The following is a 25,905-nucleotide window of genomic DNA, read 5'->3' as shown; positions in this document are numbered from 1 at the left end:
CACACTCAGCAAAAAATAAGAAAAAACTTTTAAGCTGATTTTCACTGAACTGAAAAAAAAATTCTACTAGCATAGAACTTGAGTGTCCAAATGGGTCACACCTACCAATCTTGTCAAAATGTAGTTCAGCAGGTCAGAGGCGGAGCTAGAGATTATGAGTTTCTAATAAGCTCCCAGGTGATAACTGCTGTTGGTCTGGGGACTTGACTTTTGAGTAGCAAGGTTCTATGATCTGAACAAACTGTAATGGTGACAAGCTAGGCTAGCCCAGATATCGTTGCAGAATAGTGACTATGACCAGGAATAAAACACTGTAAGGAAAACATTCCAGAAAACCTGATGATGAAATACGTCTGGGAGGTGATAATATGGGAGGAACAAGAAAGATCGTTAAGCTGGTAACTGAAGCGGAATGAGGGAGGTTTGTTATTTTCTAAGCACTAACACCAATTAAGGGGAATACTCTTTCTGTCCACTGAAATGGGAGGGAGGCATTAAGCTGTAGGAACAGTGGCTATAATGTGAAGCTGGAAAGGATATCTTTGTATTTGAGGATCTCACACATAATTTCAGCTTTTAAAATACTAACGATAGCTCCTTGTTTACTTTTTACATCTTTGCCTTAGGAAAAACTTGAGACTCAAACAACATACAGTATTTATTGAAAAGGAATTGATTTAATAACCTTAAAATTGGTTAAATGTCATGAGATTTGATAAGGGGATTATTAATGTCCAGACATCCTAATCTTAACAAAATTTTAAAGTGTGTTGAACAAAATATCATACCATTTAATAAACATCATAAATATTTGCAGTATTTTTTTAGGTACAAAAAGCAACTTAGACTACAGAATACAGACCAAATTCTCTTTGAAAAACCACCACTGAATTTAAAACATACTAAATTCAATGTAACGATTACCTGTGGAGAAGGGATATACAGGGGCTAATATCAGGGAGAGTACATAAAGGAGATCAGTTCAATCTGTAATGTTTTTTTTAAGTCATATATTAAAATTACACAAAGTATGGGAAGTATTAGGTGGTGAAATAGTAAGTGCATAGCTGTTTATGTTCTTTGTATTTTTCTGCGTATCTGAACACTTCATTTTGTCCTTAATGTGGGCAATCTGACACTTAACTTCATTAATACTTTATTTGCAAAATCTAAAACCAAAAAAGATAAAGGGAATAAGTATACTTAGGAGAATAAAGAATAACTCCAAAATTAAGGGTTTTGATAACTGGTACACATATCCTAATACTGTGGCTTAAAATTGAGATTTTCTACTGAATTCTTACCAACAGATTTTCTTGAAACAAATATTTAGCCAAAATAGAAACCTATGTATGTTCAATTTCACTAAACAGTTCCATACCCTTTTCTCCTGAATGAAAAAACATTTTCAGATTTTTGCTCTATTTAAAAATATTAAGGCAGTGAGGAAATCTTGTTTGAAGTCCCAAGCTACTCATGAGAACGTCTTTTCTTTTCATATTCTCCCAAGACTGTGTTAAAATTACCTCTCAGTTTCACAGCAACCTTTAAAGGTATATACACAGAAAATCTCATTTTTAAATGGAGTCCATAATTAAATATGTATCTGTGTTGTGTTACTAGGCTATCAAATAGTTCAAACAGAAAATACAAGGCTAAATCCAGATTCTCCTTTCATTTGGCTTTGGGATGCATTATAGACTTGCTTTCTACATCTTTTTGCTTTAGCAGATGTTAACACTTAAAAACATAAAAAAAAAATCCTCTGTAGCAAAGCGACATCAGGGTATTATTTATTGTAGGTAACTAAGATCTGGCAGACATGAAACTGGCATTGCAACTTTTCCTCCTACATAGCAATTTATCAATTGCATAGCATTTCTGCATTCCTACTATTTGAGTTTCACAGTATCCTGTGAGGTGGGAAGAGCAGTACTGCCTACATTTCCCATACACAAGGGATACTGAGGCTTAGAAACGTAACTTGTCCTTTTCTGCTAACTATATGTTGATCCAAAAATAGAAATAACAAACCAATTACCACAATTTGATTATACTAACCTTATATTTTGAACTTTAAATTTCTCAAGTGTTAATATATCCCTAATGTAACTAAATATGATTCCTTATCATTCCTGGTTAAGCCAGGGTGTTCTTAGCTGCTTTCAAATATTAAATTAGATTTCTAACATTAAATGTAAACTTTATGAATCCATTCCTTAAGTAGGTATTTTGAAACCCATTTTCCAAAATAAATCTGAATGTCAAAAAATCAGTTTCTCTCTCAGTTGTAGGAAAAAATAAAGTTATCTTTCTTAATATTCAAGGTAAGACCTCTATTAACAAGCAGCTGCATCTTACGAACAACACTTCAGTTAGCTAGTTCACCTGAGAGATAAGACTGAGGCATATGGTGGTAATAATAATGATGACAAAGCTATTATTTTCACCTAATTAAACAATTTACTATATGCTGAGGACTGGGTTAAAATAATGTATGAAAATTAAAGCACTCCAAAATGTCAAAATTCTCACTTCACTGACTTGTGCTTTGGAGGGAAGGTTGCACTGGAGTGCACTCTAAAAGACTGAGGAATCTGCCACTCCCTAGGCAGGAAAAACTTGGGTTTCTGGTCACTCCCCCATCAGAAATACTGGGAACTCCTCTTCTTAACTCAGTAATTGGAGCAACCCCAGTTCCCACAGACATCTCAAAACTTCTGTTTCTTCTTCCAAGCCAATCCCAGCCACAAGGAACTACCTGAAAAACACATAGCACCTACTTTCAGATATTTCAACTACCACCCAATACTGAGAAAAACTTCACTTAGAGAAAACTGTTCGATTACTATTCATTCATGTTATGGGTTTTTTACAGACTTTTTAGGCTCATGTGCTGTTGCTAGAGTTCTTCTGTACTACAATGCTATTTTAAGAAAAAAAAAATGTGAGATAACTTTTAGCTTCCAAATCACCCCCATTGTCGACCCAAATGTAAACAATTATTTACTATATTCTTTCTTTCTTGGAAGTGACTGAATTATTAATATAGCACACTTAAATGAACTGCATACTCCTTCATTTGTTTTTAACTTTCCTAATGTATGAGTTTTGCATAATTGTCAGTTATTTTATAACAACAGAACAAACTTAAGGAACATGTATAACTGCAAAGTTATCAGACACCCAAAATGCCTGTATAAAAAAAGGTGACCCCCCAAAAATATTGAGTACAAATAGCACCCTAATCGAAACCCTTTAAAAAGTGAAAATCGTAACATCACAAATTACCCTTAAACTTTTAAATAAATACCTGAATGTGTATCTTCCTTCCCACCCAAGGCAAAAGCAGATGGTATGATACTGTTTCTTCCCAGTAACATCAAGTACCCTTTGTTAAAACTCACAAGGTAGGAAATCTTTAGCAGACACAAAAGATGAAAGATGAAACTGCAGCAAGAGAGCATGGCAAATCCAAAAGATCTATTAGTGCATAAATCTACTGGAAAAAAAACAACAACAACAAAAGAGATAGAAAGAATTAACAAGATACAATAAAAGTTATGTCTTTAAAGCAGTAGATTATAACAGGGTGGGAAATGTTTAATATGTGTCCTCCTGAAAAGCAGTTACCATCTTTCAAATTAAAAAAAAACCAGCTGGTATATTTTCACAGCATCTAGATTTATTTATGGTATAAAGCCATAGAATTGTAGTATTATTATTCCTTTCCCACCCTGGCAGAGAATAAACATGAATTCAGAAGCACAGTGGAGTGAAAACAAAGAAGAGAGAGAAAAGGCAGCAGAGAAAGACAGAAAAGGTGAATACAGAGCTACAGAAGTGTTTATTGAGCATGCTACAGAGGTAAGCAGAGTACACACAAAAGGAAATTAAACAACCATCAAACCTCCCAACTTTGTTAGAAAATTAATTTTTAATTGTGCCGCTTTCAAACTATACTGAATTTTACATTTCTAAAGATGTAAAAACTCAACTAATAGAAAATATACATGACCATTCTGTCTACATAGATAACAGAATCTATGAACCTTGAAACTAAGTACATCAATTTGAAAAAGTATTGGTCATTTAAACAGAATCAACAATTCAGATTGACAAGAACTGTTCAAATTAATTTGACCTGTAGATTCTGAGCCATGTTTTTATTAAAGTCAAAGTCAGATCTATTCCTAAATACAAAATATTTTGAAGATTTATTAAAACTGAATATTACAATGCAAGGTAAATTAAGACTAAAGGCACATAAACTTTGGTCCCACCTGGTTGTCAGTTTTAGAAAACTGCCACAAAATTAATCTTCCTGCAAATTTTCGCAGTACACTTTCTTTTATCTTTGAAAAATACATGCACCAGTTCCTGAACTAGCTAGACCAGTCTGCACATGCTCAGAAATCCACAACCGTATTCCAAATCTTAATTACAAACTAAGGATGGCAATATATATTTAAATGCACATAAATCATGTCAACTTCAAAAACATCTACGAAAAATATTCAGCCACAAACAAGACGTTACTTAGTGCTGACATTTATATGATACGTCCCACAAGAGTGTGTACAAAAAGGTTAAGATTCCACAATGCTTTCCACATAGGGCTCAAACTTACAGAAATCACTTTGTTGTCTTAAGAAATTAATACTCTGCATCTTGTTAATTTTAACTAATGCCTACATTCATAACTGAATCTAGACCAGAACTGTGAGATACAAAAGGCCAATGTTTTTTTCAAAGCAATAAAGCCTAAGGTAGTAAAAACTAAAAAAATGCTGCTTTATTCTTTCAGTATCATGTATCTTATTTGATTAAATATAAAGAAATGTGACAAGCCAATAATTCAAAATAAGTTCCAAGCAGGAGAAACAAAAACTTAACCTTTTTACACACCCCTGCCTAAACATATTGTTAATTCCCATTTAACAATGTGCCCTAGACAACCAATTCCTTTCTTCTAGTAAATGCACAATAGCAACACTAGTTTTCCTTTTTAAGGCACGTATGTCAACTAAGTTGAAAAAGGAAAGTAAAATTAAAATTTTAAACAGACAATAAAAATGGCTTCTCTACAGAACAGATGAAAGAGAGCAGTTAATAACTCTGCCTTTACATATGCCATTTCATTTTATAACCAAGGAATGATAACAGCATGGGAAAAAAGAAGAAAAAAAAAGAAAACAACAAAAAAAATCAAACTCTGGTCCCCACTTTTCTGAACAGTCAATAGGTGTTGACACCAAACAATGTGATTCACCGCCAATCTTCATCTCCCCTTTTTTAAATTGTTGACTTGGAGAAAGACACTCTCAGATGATGGTTTTCACCAAGGTTATAATTATGAAGATCAATCAAGGCCTGAATAGCTTCTTCCACTGTTGCCATCTGAAGAAGAGCCATTTTGTGATCTCTTCTGAAACAAAATTATGAAATTAGATACTTCATAAAAATTAGGAAGGGCTTAAATACTTAACTTTTGCCCATTCCAGAATCAAAGATGTCTAGAAACAAAAAGAACAACTACTTGAAGAAAACTTTTACTTCTATCAAGTCACTAATTTAAAGACAAGAAAGCTTGCTTACTGAAAAAACTTAAATGCTTTCACAGTGCCCCCAGTGTTAGCAAACAGTGTTCGCAGATCCTCTTCTGCTACCGAAGGACTGGGAAAATTAGACGGAAAAAAAGAGTAACAATTAATAAAAAATGTTTATATTTTATTCCTAAAATGTATATCCTTAATAAACTACTCCAGCTTTAATACTTACGGGATATTGGATAGGTGAAGGGTTGCAGAAGGAGGAAAAATGTTCTGAAAATTTTTGGATCCAGGTTTCTTAAAACGATGCAGTGGGGAATTACCAAAATCTTTTGTTAGCCCTTGATCATCAAGTCCCTCTCGAGGTAGTTGTACAGTCTGATGCTTAGACAGAGTAACACGAATAATTTTTCCATACATCTTCTGTCCATTAAGATGATTCATGGCTATAAAGGGGAAGAATGCCTATTAAAAAACAATATCAAGGTTCAAAGCAAAAATAATTCTCATTTTAGAATAGTTGAAATATCTGAATTCTGTTACGATTTTAAAATAAATCATGAATTTACAATAGCCACTGGTGACAAAACAAGTTTATTTGCACTAGACAAGGCGTTGAGGCAAAAAAGCCAGCTTCTTTCATAGAACGAAAATCCAAAATGTGAGTCTCTCTCTTCCTTGACAGTCCTGCTAAATGCCCAAGAAAGAAACTTAGTACTCATCTGTAACATTTTCTCCCTGCTGATCCATATCCTAACTGCCAAGTCCTACCATACCCATCCTCTTAATTACTCTCAAATTCATCTTCTATTTCTACACTTTTCACTGCCATTATTTTTTTATCTGGATAACTCAATCAGTCTCCTAATTTGTCTTGTTGGATTTTTCTCTACTTCTCTCCAATCCATTCTATACAAATCTATGTCACTACCTGCTTAAAAGCCTTAGGGATAAACTCTAAAATTACTCTTTGTTTAACATGGCTTATGCCTTTCTCAGTCTGACCCTACCATCTCTCTCAAGCCTCCCTGAATAAACATTTATTGATGATATACAATACTAACCACTTTGCTAATGCTGAGAATCAAGTGGTAAGACAAGAACCATCCTAGCCCTCCTCATGGAACCTACAGTATCTTAGTACCGTACTCCTTGTACTTAATGTTCCAGGTGTACAAAACATATTTTCTTAAACACTAGTTTTTTTACCTTTAGCCCAGTGTGCATGCTTTTCTATTTATAACAATTTCCTATCTCCTTCACTATCCCTCCTAATCTATTTATCCTTTAGTGTTACTTCCTCAAGAGGGCCTTTTCTTCATCCTCTAGAAAACGTTCAGAACCTCACTAGATATTCCCCCATGCAGTACCCTTTACTTATTTTTATAAATTCATTACATTTTAATTATTTATATCCTCCTTCAGACTGTAAGATACATGAAAGCAGGAACCAGTGTCTCTCCCCACAGCACACAGCACAGTGCCTAAACACAGAACATCACATAGCTACTTCTTGAGGCAGCAGTTGGGTTACTTTTCAACTAAAAGAACTGGTCTGAGATTAGAGAACAGTTATACGTTTTATGTTTTATTCACTAGTCACAACTGAAGAAAACCATGTCATAAGTCAAATAGTTTAGCTAAACTGAAGGTCTATTTGACTACTCAAATCAAAGTATTAGAGTATTAAACAGAGATGTAAAGGCAATATGGAAGAGCAGGGAATTGAGAATAAAATCCTTACTCTCAAATGTTTTTAATTTGATTAGTATACTACAGTACACAGTCTGACACAGGAGATACCCAGAATTTGTTAAATCCATGCATCTTGTCATACTTACTTGTATAGAATAAACCAGTTAAATATAAAACAGGTCTGAAAAGGAAAATGCTATAAAAGTATAAGGTACCATTCCAAAAAATCTTTTTCATTTATAGCTTCCCTAATTTGTAAAAATAAGTTTACTATTCCAGCTATAAGATAAATACTAAGGATGTAGCGTACAACATGATAAATATAATTAACACTGCTGTATGTTATACATGAAAGTTGTTAAGAGAGTAAACCCTAGGAGTTCTCATAACACAAAAAATTTTTCTATTTCTTTAATTTTATAACTCTATGAGATGATGGATGTTCACTAAACTTACTGTGATAATCAATTCATGATGTATACAAATCAAATCATTATGCTGTACCTCTTAAACTTACACAGTGCTGTATGTCAATTATATCTCAAAACTGGAAGGAAAAAAAAGTTTACTCTTCCTGATTTACTGCAGTGTTATACATTTGTAATAGTTTTTTCTCAGATTTTCAACTGAGGCTAATAAAAAAAATAAGCTCTCAGGCCTTAACTTTCTTACACTGTATTTCACATACACTTATAAAATCAACTCAATTATCCATAGTGATGGTATGTAAACTCCTTTTATAATAAAGCTTACTTGAATTATAAAATATTTTTAAGGTTCTATTAATTCTGTTGTTTTAAGTGAACAGAACTTTGCTTATGATAAAGTGCTATTACCTCATACAAAATGTGTTATAAGGAATGAGTTTTGGGAACAAAGTGGCATAAAGAAGTAGACTAAGGTTGTCATAAGAAAAGGTGTTTTAGTGCAGCTTTGAGAAGTTATAAAAATACTGCACAGTTGAGCTTTGAGATACTGAAGGGCACAAATAACAAAACAACAAGAGGTTCTAAGCATAGTAACTGCACCGAAAGGAGATGGATAATAGAGAAATGGGGTTACAAATAAAGCAAAATAACCAAACAGCTAACTCAGAAAGTAACCAGGTAATAAGGGAGATTCTAGTCAGCTGATTGCTGATAAAAGGATGTGAATAAATTTAAAGTGGATGGGGGTTAAGGAGAGGGGTAATTAGAATACCGGGGCTTTTAAGGGTATTAAAAAATAAAAAGCGTGTCAAAAATGGAGGTATATATATTGATTAAACAAAGCAGAAGGAAATGATTAGAATAATTTTAAATGAATCAAGTTTAAATAACAGGACTCTAATATCTTGAAATCTGTTCCAAGAAATATGGCATCAATGAATAAAGCAATCAATGATCAAGAAGAAAAAAGTCAATGCTGCATAGTGGAAACGTCATTTTTGGTTTAGTATTATTTTCTACCTCTCCCTTTATCTCTGAAGATAGTAATGAACAATGAGAAGTTAAAAGATGGTAAAAAAAAAAAAAAAATACAGGAGTTTACATAATGTGGAACTGGAACTATATCAATAATTATCCCCTTTATAATTAAAAATATTGCCTCTCCCATTTAAAAAAAAATGAATCTTGACATCCACTTGTTTATTAGTCTTGTCAAAGGACCCAACTTTTAGCTTTTTTTTTTCTCTCAACTGTCTTCTATACCATTATTTCTAGATTTCTAGTCTTGTCTTTATTATCTCTTTTCCTTGGGTTTATGCCATATTCTTTTTTTTTTTCTAAATTTTATTTATTTACTTATTGGCTGTGTTGGGTCTTCGTTGCCGTGTGCGGGCTTTCTCAAGTTGCGGCAAGCAGGGGGCTACTCTTTGTTGCGGTGTGCAGGCTTCTCGTTGTGGTGGCTTGTTGCAGAGCATGGACTCTAGGCGTGCAGGCTTCAGTAGTTGTGGCACGTGGGCTCAGTAGTTGTGGCACGTGGGCTCAGCAGTTGTGGCTCACGTGCTCTACAGCGCAGGCTCAGTAGTTGTGGCTCATGGGCTTAGATGCTCCACAGCATGTGGGATCTTCCCGGACCAGGGCTCAAACCCGTGTCCCCTGCATTGGCGGGCGGATTCTTTTTTCTTTCTTTTTTTTTAAAATAAATTTATTTATTTATTTATTTTTGGCTGCATTGGGTCTTTGTTGCTGCGTGCGGGCTTTCTCTAGTTGGAGGGAGCGGGGGCATTATCTTTGCTGCAGTGCACGGGCTTCTCATTGTGGTGGCTTCTCTTGTTGCAGAGCACGGGCTCTAGGGCGAACAGGCTTAGTTGCTCCTCAGCACGTGGGATCTTCCCGGACCAGGGCCTGAACCTGTGTCTCCTGAATTGGCAGGCAGATTCTTAACCACTGCGCCACCAGGTAAGCCCAGGAAGGCGGATTCTTAACCACTGCGCCAGCAGGGAAGTCCCTATACCATTATTCTTAACAGTTAAAACATTCTGTAAAACATCACTTTCACTGTACCACACATACTAATATGTATAGTACTTTTATTATCATTTAGTTTTACATATTTTAAAATTCCCATTAAAATAACTTCTTTGAGACATGACATATTGGAATTATTTTTCAATTTCCAGATACCTGGAGATTTTAAATGTATCTTTCTGTTATTAACTCTTTAACTTAATTGCGCAGTAGTCAGAGAATTTGGTCTGTATGATACTTACTCTTTGAAATTTACCGAAGCTTGCTTTATAGTTTAGTTTGTGATCAATTTCTGTTAAGCATTCCCTGTGTACTTAAAAAGAATGTGCTGGATGTATAACTATTAGATGCCTAATTCTATACATGTGTAATTCTGTTAATGTAATTGTGCTGTATCATTTGCGTCTTGCTGATTTTTTTTTTTTTTTGGGGGGTCTGCCTGACATAATTCAGCAAGGTGTATAAAAACCTCCATTATCGTGGTGAATTTGCTCAATTCTCCCTGCAGTTCTATCCATTTATAATTTACGTATTTTGAAGCTATTTCATTAGGCACACATAAACATAAAACTGTTGTCATCTTGGTGAACTAATAAATCTTTTATCACTAATCTTTATCTGAAATGAATACAGCTACCTAAGTTTTCTTTTGCTTATTACCTGTCAATTATCCTTTTTATATCCCTTTACTTTCAATCTTTCTACATCTTTGCACCTCACATCTCTTGTAAAGAATAGGTGGCTTTTAAAAAATCAAATCTGTCTTCTAATTGATGAATTTATTCCTTTACATCTGTTGTTATTATTGATACATCTGGACTTGATTCTATCATTACTTTCAAATTTCTATTTTCCCCCATTTTCTCCATATCATTTGCCATTTTTCCCTCTTTTCTTTTGACTTTTTTTTTGGGGGGAAAGGTCTATTGAGAGCTCCCTTCTATCAGACCAGCAATACCTCAAAGTGCAACTCAGAGTTCTCCACTACTCACAGTAATGAAGAAGTGAAAGCCAATATATACACATACTTAAAAATTGCTCAAATACCGCAACACCAGAGTTACATGATTCCTACTCCCTTTACAGCACACTTCGCTAGATATAATTTAGTAGTTAAAGAAGAAGTAAGTTTACTTTTGAGATGGCAGCTACATATTAAATAAAAAGTTGAGGCTTTCTTGTAAGTAGTTCTTGAAAATATGAATTGGAGAAACAAGATAATTATTTTAACAAGGAACTACTCTTTGACATTTCCTTAGAATTAATTTACTTTAATTGTTGAAGATCAGTACACTACTTCAAAACATAATTTACAAATTATATTATTCCTAAAATATCCAATTTAAGAAAATTCCAGTATCAATTAAATAGGTTATGGTAGAAACTGAAACATCTTAATGTTTGCAAATTTTAAAACTCTGGTCTAAAATGATTTAACATGGCCTCTAAGATTTGCAACAATCCCATTGACACTTGTATACTACTGACTATATCTTGCCGTTTATTTCTCCCATACTACTTCCTAAGCATAAAAACATCTGCCTATATTATAAAACAATGAGTATTTCCAAACAGAGACCCATGAAAACACAAAAGAATGAGAACAGAGCCCATAAAAAAAGCATACTACATTTTTAAAAATTTCACTTATTTTTTTCAATAGCACACCCTAGTTTTGTATAGGATTTGTGTGTTTGTGTGTGTGCTATAAAGGCATTAAGGGTCCAAGTACGTATTTTTACAGACATATACTTCAAGAAAGCAAAATCTAACCTGGCAGCAATGAGAAATAATAAATTATTTGCCACTACATATAGTTTGAAACCTATAAATCATGCTATTAGTAAGTCAAAGCTTTAGTAAAAAAATCTTATAAAAATTAGGGGTAAAAGATTTATAAATGTACTGTTAGGCACTGAATTGTATTCTCCCAAAAGTGATATACTGAAGCTTTAATCCCTCAATGTGACTACCTGGAGGCAGGGCCTTTAAGGAGGTAATGTAGGTTAAATGAGGTCACATGGGTGAGGCCCTAATCCAGTAAGACTGGTGTCCTTATAAGTACAGGAAGAGAAATCAGAGCCTCAGAGGCTGAGAAAAGGCTCAGAGGAAAGGCCATGTGAGGACATATGGAGAATGGAGCTCTCTGAAAGCCAGGAAGAAAGTTCTCACCAGAAACCAAATCTACTGGCACCTAACTACTGGCCTCCAGAACTATAAGAAAATAAATTTCTGTTGTTTTAGCCACTCAGTCTGTGGTATTTTGTTATGGCAGCCCAAGCAGACTAATACAAGTATAGCAAAAATTAAAGTATCACTTATCTAAATAGTCCTTACATAAAACAAAACCAAAAATATCGTGAAAAATTTGGTTAAATTCTACCTCAGGTACTTCTCAACCGTAATGACTGTGTATCCTTTATTTACATGAGGGTAATGCCACCCACAGCTCACACAAGGAGGAAAAAAACCAAACATTTAAGAATGCTTTGTCAACTATGAAACAAAAACTGTAAAATGCTACTTACAAAGTTTATAAAAACAATGGCAATGACTACACCCACCAAAGTACAGAAGTGTACACAAGCAGAGGAAGAAGAAAAGATTTAATGAGCATCTATGACATAATTAGCACTTTTATATAACTTCCACTAAAGATGGATAATAGCTGATAAGAAACACTGAATTTCAAACTTACTTCTGATTCCAAAGGCTAAAAGGTCTAGTTCATCATGTTCTTAGTTTGTGAGTCTCACTGGATATAACAGCAAAAATACACTAGTTTTTCCACCAAAAATGGCAAATTTCAAAATTAATAATGTGAGTACACCCAGTCTGAAGTACCATCATCCCCGAATCTCAACTAACAGAATTATAAGCTAAGAACATATTGACATTTACAGTCAATCACACCGTGCATATGCAGCTACATTCTAGATTTATGTGATTTGGCTTTGTGCATGAAGTCAAACGAGATGTTAATTAAGTCATCAATTATTTAATAGTATAAGTGTAACTTGTCTGAAGTACATTTTAAGATTTCAAAAAGGAATAACAGTGGGGTATTTGGTATAAGTTTTTCATTCTGTAAGAACCTGGTATCTCTAAAGTATGTTTCCCATGTGACTCTTTCCTTTACTAAGTTTAGTTAAATACTTGCAAATGACTTTAGAAGAATTAAAATAACACGGCGTTAATCAGGATTCCATGGACTATGTGAACTGTTAGCTTTGATTACAAGGAGTATCCAGGAATGAAAAACACTAAGGATCTTTAATATGTATGTCATAATTCTTATGTGAAATTGTTATTGTAATTTTGAAGCCAAAACATTTCTTCCTTAGACTCCACACAAGAAATGGTTAAGAGGACAGCAGAAAAATACAAATATGTTCATCATGTACAACTATTCATGTTAAAATATGAAAATTAACATGACATTTTGAACCCTGGCTATTAATAAATGGCTTCTTACTAATATAAAGACTTTGTTTTTATTCACAGGTTTAGATTATATATTTGAAATCAGATTTGAAGATGTATAGATAACATATAATTTAATCTTACCCAGTTGTGATTGGTTTCCATCAGCCATCTGTATTAGAGCACTGTCTTTCTTATTGTACAAAATCTTCACACGCTGCACATCTCCATAAACACCTTTTTTTGGAGCCACAGAGAGGTAATCCAAAAATGGAATTAATTTTACGTGCAAGTCAGCTAAAGATTATCTTTCTGACATATTAATGAAACATTCAGACATCAACATGATCACTCATTCAAACTCATCATTCTCACAAATGAATAAAGAAGATCAAGATTTTGAACAGTGAATTTTGAAAAGAATAATCTCTGATAAACCCTCAAAGCTATGTGAATGATATTAAATTAAAGACCATGCAAAATAAATCAGCATGCATTAAAACAAATTTTGTGTCTATGGAGTTTTAAATAGCAAAGAAAAATAGCAAAAGATTTACTATTCAACTTTAAGCCAAAGTGCTAGCTACAAATAAGAATTAAGGTGAAACAAAAATCAAATCAATAATAAAAGTATAGTGCTAACAATAACATACCGAAGAGGGTAAACAGACTTTGGGGCGTAACCATCTTTAGAAGGAGAGAAGAGCAAGCAGCGTAAGACAAGAAGAGAGAAGAGTCGAGGAAGAGCGGAGATGAACAGATCATCCATAACGAAGGGTGGTTCCCGCAGAATGGTGAGGTGGTCATGGATCATGGTTCAAGGCGGTTAATTGGGGCAAGTTGGTCCGAGGAACATTTGTTCAAGCACAGAAGCATGAACATAGGGAATGGAGACAGGGGATGAAGACAAGGACAAGGAAAATAAAGGATAAGACAGGGAAGGGAATGGGCATTTGGGAAAAGACAAGGAAAGGGAAGGTGAACACACAGGGAAAAGGATGAAATGGGGAAGGGAAACAGCAATGCAGAAGAAAAAAATAAGGAATTGGGGAACAAAAAAAAAATAAAATATAGGTCAGTACATAGGAAATGCAGGATTTGGTCAGAAAATGGTTGGTTTATGTACTGTACAAGAAAAACTGAGTAAAATGTAGTCATCCAAGACAAATATGGGTAAAGTACATCTATATCAAAGAGTAAATTACAGCATTTCATCTCAACATAGGGAAGGAAAGCATGCACAGGAATTTTAAACTTTGAACTTTAACTGCATAAGCACGGCTGGTTATGAAATGCAGGCAAAATTCTTAAGAGAAAAACAAAGGCACTCTGATTCAAACATTTTAGCATGCAGAACTGTGGATGACAACAGTACTAAATGATAAAATAGCTTAATGTTCGTATTAACAGAGGCCAATTAAAAATGAAACAAATATTCAAATTAGACATCATAAACTGATACATTGAGCTTCCCACATTTCATACCAGCTTCCATAGCAATCAAAATAAAATATACCAGACATAAAATGTACAACTAAAGAAAATAACTCAGCAATAAACTTTATTTAACGGGGTGGGAGGGGTTCAGGGAGGGGTAAAGTTGAAAAATATTTTTAGAAGACAATGACTAATAACTGCAAAGAAAAAATTACTAAGAAAGACTGGAAGAGTGCCTCGTCAAGATCTTTGGAAGAACCTTCAAAGAAAAATGTATTAGAGTAGTTCACATAAAATAAGATTTAAAAAAATGCAATGACACATAAGCATGAAATGAACAAGCAAATAATTAGAAAAGGCAAAGAGCAAAATTGTTTTACAGTTACATCTGCAAATTAGATCACATTTGCCTTTTGAGAACAACAAAAAGATAAAAAGCCAAACTACAGTACTTCACCATATTTTTCTTAGGAAAAATAGGTAGTTAGGTTAAAATATATATATATATATTAAAAGAGATATGACTGTCTACGGAAATAAAGTATTACCTAAACAAGTACATAGATTTTATTCGGAAGTAGAAACACACAGAAAATACTTTGACTAATGAATGTACATAAAAAGAAAGGCAAGTGCAAAACGAAATAAACATGAAAAACTTTCACAAATGAAATGGAGTTAAAAAATAAACACTAGAAAATTATTTTACTAACCTCTTCATTTAAATTGCTAACCAACAGGACTGTATTGCCACCAGCTGAGACTCCAGGCATACCCACTCGGCCAGCAGCAGCTGCAGCAGCTGCTGCAGCAGCGTTTGGAATAGCCAAAGGACTCAGAGCTCCTGGAACAGCTGCAACAGGAAGCCCTAATTTTAAAATAAAGCATATTTTACGAAACACACACAAGTCGTTTACAAAAACCAATTTAAGCACGATGGCTGCACGGCTTAGGGCTGACCGTTCCAAGTGGTTCCTGAAAGTTAATTTTTATAACATTTAGAAACATTAGTTGCTGATAAGTAGTAGATAAAATTAATTGGTTTCAATGAAATCATTAAATATTAGAACTAAGGTACATACCTGTATTATGTTAAAAAAAATTAAATATACAACATTCCATTTCCTATGGAAAAGCAAACACAGCATAAAGAATACACTTCCAAGTCAGAGACTTGAAAAATTCACTTCCATGGTTCATAGTGAGGAGCCAAATCTAAAAAAAAATCATCTTCAACATAACAGTAACTCACTTTTTTATAAAGTGCTATCTTCTTTATAAACGTGCTTGAAATTAGACAAATAATTACAGCTTACAAACCATATATAGTAAGTCCTTCACTTTTAGAGACAAAATCACCCTGAACATCATTATTTAATTCATTCAAGTGACCTAAAGAAAATCTTACCAAAATCTGTTTTCCTTAATTCCACACTCAAGTAGGTATAACACAAGTTTCTCAATTACAACACTTCCCCCATAGAAAGAATGAGAAAAAGTCTCTATATCACACAGGCTTTCTCTTTCAGTATTTTCCTATCCTTTACCTACCAGTTTTAACATTTCCTTCTTATTTCTACTGTTCTACTTTCCAGTCTTACTGTTGTTCTGTCATCTTCAGGATTCTTCATTTATTCCACAGAATTCCCTTTGTCTCAGCATCTTTTATCCATATTTCAATTATCAATAAACTTGGATTCCTTTCATCCCTTAAATTCTTACATACCAGCTTATTTCTCAATAAATATTAGTTCACTAAAGAAATGAGTTATATGTTCTTTTTTTTCCTTCTCATGATAAAGGCGACAAACATTCAACCTACATAAAGTTAATTCATGACATACCTGGGTAGAACTGGCCCATAGTACTGTTGTCCCATAAGTTCATGTTTTATTTCTTCTTTTCTCTTTCCAGCTTTCTTGTACATGTCATAAGGATGTGCTGTTACCTCTGGTTTCAGATGTTACTCTTTTAGCCAAGTTTATCTTTTTACTTTACAGAAACTACTATGACCTTTCATTGGCAGGGTGAAGGGTTCTTGAAGACTGACAATTCTTAACTTCTTTAGTTTTTGACTTATAAAATTTTTCCCTCCCAATCTCCTTTTATCTTTTCTGAGTATCTCCCCCATCAGTAGAATGGTGTTTCTCATTTACGTTCTTGCTCTGTATGAGTTTATTTTACAGTCCCCCACCACCACTCCACATACCATTTTTGGGGATTCCCTCCCCCCACCTTTTTTTCTTATTTCTCCACTTTTATTTTTTAGATTTTACTTTTTGTTTTGGAAAATTTCCAACATATAAAAAAGTAGAGAGACTAGAATAATGAGCCCCATGTATCCACCACAATTGTTTACCAATTATTAACTCATGGCTAATCGTGTTGTATCTACTCACCAATTTTATTTTTAAAGTAAATCCAGAAATAAGGATCTAATTTTAAAATAGAAACTTCTCACGTCTAATAATTAATCATGCATAATAGTCTTTAGTGCCTTTTAGGATCCACCACTTTAACTATCCTATGGTATTACTAACTTCTCAATGTTAAATACCATAGCTCTCATTACATTTGATAGGTTGTTTCCATTTAACAGTCAATGGATATCTTAAAATGCTGCCAATGTAAGATACATTCCTAATTCCTAGGTATGTACTCACAGTCATTTTGATCTTGCATACTCTTATTAGACATGTAGATAGATTCCAAAACTTATAGTTCTAAGTTACTTATCATTTGTCTTTCTCTGTTGATATTTCAAGAAAAATTACTAATTCATGAAACACATATAAAACATCAATACATTTGATATATCAGTCTAAACACAACTTCATTTTTGCAGAAAATGGTTTCTTCTAAAACACATCTCTACCATGCCAATATACAATTAAACAATCATAATACTTCACCAAAATATTCAAAGATGATGAAAAATTTATTCAAAGAAACTTTAAGTCTGGGATTTGTAATGAAGATACCTTGGTAGCACAATATTATTTAAAACATCAAGACATCATGGAAAAATAATCACTGAGAATTAAAATAATTAAAATTAATTTAAAATGGTAATTAAGAATTAAGAGACTAGGCTAAAGCCCTTTTTGAAGTGTGAAAGACTTAAAAAAAACAAGAGGGCTTCCCTGGTGGCGCAGTGGTTGAGGGTCTGCCTGCCAATGCAGGGGACACGGGTTCCAGCCCTGGTCTGGGAAGATCCCACATGCCACGTAGCAACTGGGCCCGTGAGCCACAATTACTGAGCCTGCGCGTCTGGAGCCTGTGCTCCGCAACAAGAGAGGCCACGATAGTGAGAGGCCCGCGCACCGCGATGAAGAGTGGTCCCCACTTGCCGCAACTAGAGAAAGCCCTCGCACAGAAACGAAGACTCAACACAGTCATAAATAAATAAATAAATAAAAGAACGTGAATTTCTTAAAAAAAAAAAACAACAAGAATGCCATATAAACAACATTACACTTCAGTAAAAATAAGACTTAATTTTCTCGTGAAAACGTAAGTGAAATTTTGTGGCTCCAAGTAGATACAATTTATCTCCTTCTAGTAAGGAGATAATGGAAAGCTCAGCAAAATGTGGAATGTAAGCTATGAGGTCCCCACTGTTCTTGCTACTATGCAAATGCTACTTCATAATCTCCCTACTTCTCCATTTATTCTCACCATTCTGGGTCACCAGATGATCTATCCTCTTGCCAAATGACGTTTCTTCATTTTAGGAAGCCCAGAGCATGATGCAAGGTACTTCAAGAGATGAGGGCAGTCACTGTCCTTAGTGCCACTAGCATGTATTTCTCTTCCACTATTTCTTCTCCTAGTCTGGTAACCTAGAAAAACTATTTCAGTCATCTTTCACAGTTCCAAATCACTAGAATAGTCTTGAGGTTTTTATTGGACTTTTAAAGCCTCTAAGGATAGTTTCCACAATTTCCTTCAGTATACTCTTCTCTAAAAAATTATTTTGTCAGTAAGGTAATTTTTTTTTTTTTAGGTTTAATCTCAGTTTTGTCTGCTACACAAAAATATAAAAACCTATGAAGTATTTCATGATGTACTATTTATGCCATAATAATGAATTCTGAAAAGGAATTCTGCACTGTATTTTTCATATTAATGTTAACTGCTAGCTGTGAGAGAAAATACATTTACTATCTTCCCTTTGTAAAAAAACATATAAAACACGTTATGCACATTGGCTCTAATGGATTACTTTTAGCTGTAGAAATAACTTTAATTTTAATGATTTACATCTTCAAGCCAGCAGGTATGCTGTAAAAAACACTATATGCATATTGAGATGGGGGATAAAAACGTCTGTTTTACTTCCAGGATTGTTTTAAGAATCAAATAACGTCAAAGAGCTTCATAAACTGCCACATGAAAAGAAAAGGAAGGTGTCACAGGGATCCCTTCTATGTGAAATGATCTTCATCAGCTGGGCCACCCAGCATTTTGAGTGATTCAGCAATTTTATAAACTTCTTTTATTAGTTCTGACACATTACTAGCCCTTCCTCCCTGAAACTGATGGCCACACTGCCATGTATCTATCTGATAGAGATTCAAAGTCCACAGCGATGAAGTGATGAGAAATTATGCATCTATCTATCCCTCTATCCCTGAGGTCATATTTTGCTGAGGCACACAGACATCCCTAACCTTGTCCATTACAATTGAAGAATTAAACTGTTCTTGATAACTTACCTTAGATCACTGGCAAATTTTATCTATAATTTTTAATAAACTTTTATTTTAGAACAGTTTTAGATTTACAGAAAAATTAAAAATTCTCCAAAGTTCCTATAACCTGGGCACCCCTTTTCCCCCATTATTAATATCTTACTATAGCATGATATAGTTATATATCATATATATTATAAATAGATATATTGTACTATCATACAATAGTATATGTTGCAACTAATCAGCCAGTATTAATATATTATTATTAATTAAGGTCCATAAAGTATTCAGATTTCCTTAATTTGCATGTAATGTCCTTTTTTTGTTTCAGGATGCCGTTATTAGATTTAGTCATACCTCCTTAGGCTCCTCTTGACTATGACAGTTTTATCCATGCTTTTTAGAGATGCAGAATTTGTTTCATCCTTTCATTTCCTATTCTAAAACGTCTATCCAAAGTCAATTACATCATATCTTTTGGTCTTACACTTCTTTCCCCTGTTTTTGGTCTTACACTTCTTTTCCCTGTTCAAGACATCTGGTGGTTGTTATTCTCACATATGACTGAACAGAGGATTGGTGGTGGGACTTTGAGGCCTGTTATAATTCATGTAGTATAGGGTCCTGGGTGAGGGGGGCAGTTTTTACAACATTTTATTTCCTGACTTGAAAATAAAAATTTTACCTTTGACAAGAATGACAGCTGCTATTTTTTCCTCAAACAATCCATTCTTCCTCTTCCACCAACCTTCCCTTCAATTTCTATTTTACCCTCCAGAACCCATTTTTCTTTTCTATCATTAACAATTGCATTTTATTCAATGTGTTCCTTAGAGAAAATTTTTAATTAAAATCTTGCTTGGTCCTAATGAAACTTATCTTATAACCCTCTCAAAAAGTCATTTTTACCTCCCTAAACCCTTCCCCAAAGGAAAGTAAAGGGTGCATTTTTCATCCCACTATCCCACCACCCAATGTTATTTTCAGACTGCTGTTCTGTCGTCACCAATTAGAATGTCTTTGAGGTCGTACCATGCAATCATTTCTCATCAAAACAGCCATCAGCTCACTGGGACATTTTCTCTCATTACATTAAGACTTTGGCACCTGGCTTTATTTCTTCCTTCTATCTCAGCTCTTGTCCTCATCCTGTGATCTGTCTGACACACTGGTCTCACTATTTCTTAAAAACTTCTACTTTGATGATTTTTACTGTATCAGTCTGTTTTACCAACTTCTTTTGCTACATCTTTGATTTTTTTTCCTTTTTTCGCCATTCATTTCTAACATTACATCCCCTTTCCTGACTTCATTCTTCCATCTTATAGATCCTCCTACTCCCATACCAGCCACTGAACCAACCCATTTTTAGCCTATATGATAACCACTTCCCTTTCTATTCTCCCTTGGCTAGACTATACTATGTCTAGAGCATTTTGGCTTGCTTGTTCCTAATCCATTAATGCTCTACAATGTCAGACTTGGATAAATCAAATCTTATATTTTGGATATGCTTTCATCTAGGTTTGTAAAATATTAGAGTGAAAACACACACACACCCTACAACCCCAAACTGATTCCACAAACATTGTTATTTGATGTTAGCCGCATTTCCTATTCTATTTTCAAGAATTCCCTAAAAATCCACTAGACTTAAGTCCTGTACCCTATTCTCAACCTTTATATTCACCAAGTATCTTGTAAGACCGAGATCAGAATTCCCTCAAAATTTTCAATCAACTTCAAAAGTCCTCCCTTCTTTCATGTTCCCCTTTCTTCATAAAGATACAAATGGTGAGAAGAAAGAATATGGACTATCAAAAGCTGATGACTTCAGTTCTGGCTCCAGCTCTGCCCCTAAATCTCTAGGTGAGCTTGATAAAACTTCCTTCCAGTTCTCACAATGGTCCTGAAAAGTATCTCTGTATTTCGTAGGCCCCAACATTTCCACTATATTCTTGATCCAATCTACTACAATCAATTCTAGGACTTAAGCTAGCCTTCAAAACAAATACTAGCTAATATGAAATTAGCATTCATTCTATGCCAGACACTGTGAAAAGTTCTCTGTATGTATTAACACATTTAATCCTCACACTAGCCTTAGAACATGGGGATTACTATCATTATATCCATGACAAATGTGAAAGCTGAGACAGTGAAGCTGACCCAGCTTTTGAACTGAGGATGTCTGGATTTGGACCACATACTCTTAATGATTATGCATACTTCTTCACCGTAAACATTTCCTCTTGGGCCCTGATTTGCTCAACTACCATCCCATTTCTCCTTCCTTCCTAAAGCACTTATTCAAAGAGTAGTAAGTACTTTATCAAATTTACATTCCTAATCCATTATAATTTGATTTATACCCATTCTTATAAGAATAAACTTTATGGTAACTACTAAACTGAATAGGCACTTCTAATTTTAACCCTATTTATTTCATCCCTCAATCCCTTACTTCTTTACTTTCCCACAACATAAATGTGTAGTGCTTAAAGTTTCAATTTCAAGTCTTTAGCCCTCTTGCTCTCTTATACCTGAGAATCTTAAACCAAAGTTTTTTTTTTCTTTCAGTTTTACTGAGATATAATGGACATACAGCACTGTCTACGTTTAAGGTGTGCAGCATAATGATTTGACTTACATCATGAAATGATTATCACAGTAAGTTTAGTGAACATCTGTCATCTCATATAGATACAACATTAAAGAAATAGGAAAAAAAAATTTTCTCATGATGAGAACTCTTAGGATTTACTCTAACAAGTTTCATATATAACATAGAGCGGTGTTCGTTATATGTATCAAGTTACATTATATCCCTAGTACTTATTTATCTTATAACTGGAAGTTTGTACCTGTTGACCACCTTTATCCAATTTCTCCCCACCCCCAAGCCCTGTGTCTGGCAACTACAAATCTGATCTCTCTAAACCAAAGTTTTAAATATCACTCCTCTGGCCTTTCAAATTCTCAACCCCACAGAACTCTTGCCTAAGTCCTAGGCTGAATTTCCTACTATCTAGGTAGACTCCTCCACAAGTTTAATTCTTCACGAGTCATCATATCATAACGTGCCAAGTCCTATTACTTTTACATTTCATTTTTCCCATGTTTCTTTCTTTCCATTCTCATTTCTGTCCCTAGTTTAGATTCACAATTTTACCTTACTTAGACTAATAGTCTCCAGTATACTCCTTGGGATAGCATCAGTTCTAAGATCTTCTCTCAAACTAGTTATTTCTGACATCACTGCCTTTCATGTTTTCCCAATTACCCTATGCCTCTTTCACAACTGAATACTTGTCACTTCCTAAACATGCATGATATATTCTTCATCACATTTCTCATGCTGTGTTTTTTAAATCCTTTATTCTTATCCAAATCAAATGCCTTTGGCCCATAAAGCCCTTCCACATTCTCCTTTGGATAATAAATTACTCACTTCATTATGCTCTAATACTACATTAAACTCTATTATATATTTCAGTTTGCCTCACATTAGAGATATTCAGACGTATGCTGTCTCCACCGGAGTATAAACAAGATTACAAGCACAGAAACCTTGTAATTTTTCTGAGCCCCTACAGTACCCAGCACAGTGCTAAAATGACTGCTGAAAAACGCAATTAATGAATAAAGCAGGATGTCACTGAGGTGAGGTAGAATCCTTCTAGGAATGTGAAAAGCTCACAGCAATTACTTACGGAGGATAAGAAAAATTCAGAAAGTGGGGCAAAAAGGAGAGGTAGATTCAGAGACAGAATACCATTTTTAAATTAAAATCAAGATTAACAGGAAAAAGAAAAAATATAGAAATTAAAAGGAAGAGAAATATGAAGTTAGGAAGAACTCAGAAAAAAAAAAACCACTAAAATTTCCTGTATGTATCTATTGCTTTCTTGGTACATCTTTAGAGACTGAAAACTTCCTGCATAATTTTTACCTCCTTCAGATAGAGGCACATTTTATACTATGGTCACAAATGCATAGTTTTTCTTCTACTAATTGCAGAGGTAGCAGTAATATACTTTAGAAGGCTTTACTTTTAGCCATACCACATACATAACTGTCAACTCTTAAAAATTTTTCAAGATTAAATCTACAGTATAATTTAATTTAAATCTGTCTTCTACATCCAAAGGCTGAAGTTGATTACCACTGAATCAACTTCTGTTGTTTAGCTGTTTAGCTTTAAAAATATGAACACCAGGATAAATATGAGAAAGGTTTTCAAGTATGTGACAGGGTATCATGGAAAAGGAGGAGGTAAACTTAGGATTAATAAAAGAAATTTCTTAAAGCTATAGCTGAGAACAATAGAATGGATGACCATAACAAATCAGTTTAGGACTATAAAATCAACCATTAAGAACTCTGAATGAAAATGTGTACCCTGAATAGTTAAAAAGCAGCCTACGAATAACATTTTAGCCCTACAGTTATAAGCTTATTCCATTTGAGAAGGCTGGTAAATAAGTAAATATGAACTGATGTAATAATGTATTTCTCCTAATGTTTATGGCACGTTGTACCTCCAAAGTATGAAGTATGCAATTACCACCAACTATTTCCTTTGCTGAGAAGACAAAAAAATTTCCAGATTTAAAACATATTAATTCAAATATTATATAAAATGTACTTGGAGTTAAATAAACTCTTTAAAGGTTATTGCTTCAAGTTAATTCATGATTCACAAGTAAAAATGTTATCCAAATTTTAAAATGAACAATTCTACCCCAGCTCTTGCAACTTCCTCTTTAAAAGAGACATTTTAAAGACAGAAAGTGGTTAAGACTCCGTGCTCCCAATGCAGGGGGCCCGGGTTCGATCCCTGGTCAGGGAACTTAGAGCCCGTAGGCCGCAACTAAAGATCCCGCACGCCGCAACTAAGACCCGACACAGCCAAATAAATATTTTTTAAAAATGAATACATAAATATGAATACACAAGAACACGTGATCTTAAAAAAAAAAAAAAAAAGATGACACTATAAGGAAATAAATAGCCAGACCAATCCAGACTGTGGCATTTTCTAAAAGAATATAACTAGGTTTCCACAATAAGTCAATGGAACTGAGGGCTGGGGCAGAGGGAGAGGACTTTAACAGAGTAATAGACATTCAGGAGACATAACTACCAAATGCCATGTGTGGCCCCTGAGAAGATCCTATTCTGAACAAACCAATGCTTAAAAAACATTTTTTGAGACAACTGGGGAAATGCAAGATTGACTGGTATTCAACAACATTAAGAAATCATCATCAATTTTGATAGGTATGATAATCAGGTTTTAATCAATTTTGATCAGGTATGCTTGGTAAGAAAATGTCATTATTTTAGAGAAATTATGGTAATGTTTGAGATGACATGATGTTAAGGATTTGCTTCAAAATACAAAAGAAAAAATGAACAGATAAAACAAGTGTGGGAACTAGTGAACTGAGATAATGGATATGATAACTGAAGTCTTTGATAATAAAAACTTAAAAAAAAACACCATGTAAATAACCCATTCAAAAGTAACAAAAACAAAAGCTTTCAGAAGTCATTTAAAAATAAATTTTAAAATATTAAGTTTAAAGTAAGTTTTAAAAAATATATTTAAAAAAAGTTTACTTGTTAATTTTATGCATCATAAACACATAGAAAAGAAAACCAAATTCAATTTAACAGCTAAACAGTATCAGTGGAATTGTACCTGATACCAAGACAGATTTACATGGCATGAATAAAGAAAAGTATTAGAATACTGGCTCAATAGGTATAAAGTATGTTTTTATGAGAACACTAATAACTTCACTAAAAAACTACAAACTTTCCTCTATAGCAGTAATTCTCAACTCCCACTACATCTTGGAATCCTGGAATCTTAAAAAATTAGAAACCCACTAATCATTAGGGATTCTCAGTCTAGGGTAAGACCTGGTGATTTTGATGTGCAGGAAAGTTTGAGAAACACTGATCTACAAGAACTACATATTTACCCTTATGAATAAATGGTTGTTATATCTGTTCTCAATTACCAATTATTTTCACCTCAGAAGATATCCTATACAAAGTTTGCTTTGCTTTTCTGTTAAAACCTTATGATGAGAACGGCTGCTACTTATTAACTCAAACTACACAGAAGGCTCTAAAATAAGTATTCTTTGTACGTATTATCTGCATTAATTTTTAAAATGTAGACAACATGATCATGAAAAATTAATTACTTCTAGCAGTTTTTCTAAACGTGACCCACCCCTTAATAAATTAACTACACTTCTTAAACATGATAAAATGGTCATTATAATGACATCTCAATTTATAATCTCAAGGATTTTTGATCACCTTGTTCTTTGATGTAGAATATGTGAATAACTAATAGTCTGCCAAGTTTGTGATTATGTATTTAAATGTCAGATTTCTAACTAATTACAAAGCACTCAGTCTCCATTCTTGAATAAATTACATTTTTTGGAGACACTGTGGTCCCTAGCACTAAAAAAAGGAAGCCGAGAATGCTAGTCTTAAAAAATTACTGTGTAAAATAAACCAATTAAAATTTATAATACTGATTCCAAATTAATTAAATTTAGTCAAGTGCTAGGATATAATATAAAAATCATACAAAGTAAAGTGAATCCCCCTAAATATTTA

At 33.8% G+C, this 25,905-nt stretch overlaps 1 protein-coding gene across 4 annotated transcripts in view; it reads right to left on the bottom strand.

Annotated features, from left to right (window-relative positions):
- Positions 1 to 687: 687 nt before the first annotated feature.
- Positions 688 to 25,905, bottom strand: part of PTBP2 (polypyrimidine tract binding protein 2) — an 84,161-nt gene continuing 58,943 nt past the window's right edge. Inside the window, exons 9-14 of one of the 4 annotated variants that reach the window (XM_036846693.1) lie at positions 15,274 to 15,428; positions 13,777 to 13,810; positions 13,268 to 13,360; positions 5,782 to 5,998; positions 5,599 to 5,676; positions 688 to 5,428 (exon numbers count right to left, since the gene is read on the bottom strand). In XM_036846693.1, coding sequence (XP_036702588.1) covers positions 5,296 to 5,428; positions 5,599 to 5,676; positions 5,782 to 5,998; positions 13,268 to 13,360; positions 13,777 to 13,810; positions 15,274 to 15,428 — 710 coding nt within the window. In that variant the 3' untranslated portion in view covers positions 688 to 5,295. The remainder of the gene's footprint in view (positions 5,429 to 5,598; positions 5,677 to 5,781; positions 5,999 to 13,267; positions 13,361 to 13,776; positions 13,811 to 15,273; positions 15,429 to 25,905) is intronic. The other 3 variants (XM_036846703.1, XM_036846722.1, XM_036846712.1) reach the window with 3 other exon arrangements.

This window comes from Balaenoptera musculus, chromosome 1 (assembly GCF_009873245.2).
Source record: "Balaenoptera musculus isolate JJ_BM4_2016_0621 chromosome 1, mBalMus1.pri.v3, whole genome shotgun sequence".
Lineage (NCBI taxonomy): Eukaryota > Metazoa > Chordata > Mammalia > Artiodactyla > Balaenopteridae > Balaenoptera > Balaenoptera musculus.
This window is presented reverse-complemented; position numbering and strand designations above follow the sequence as displayed.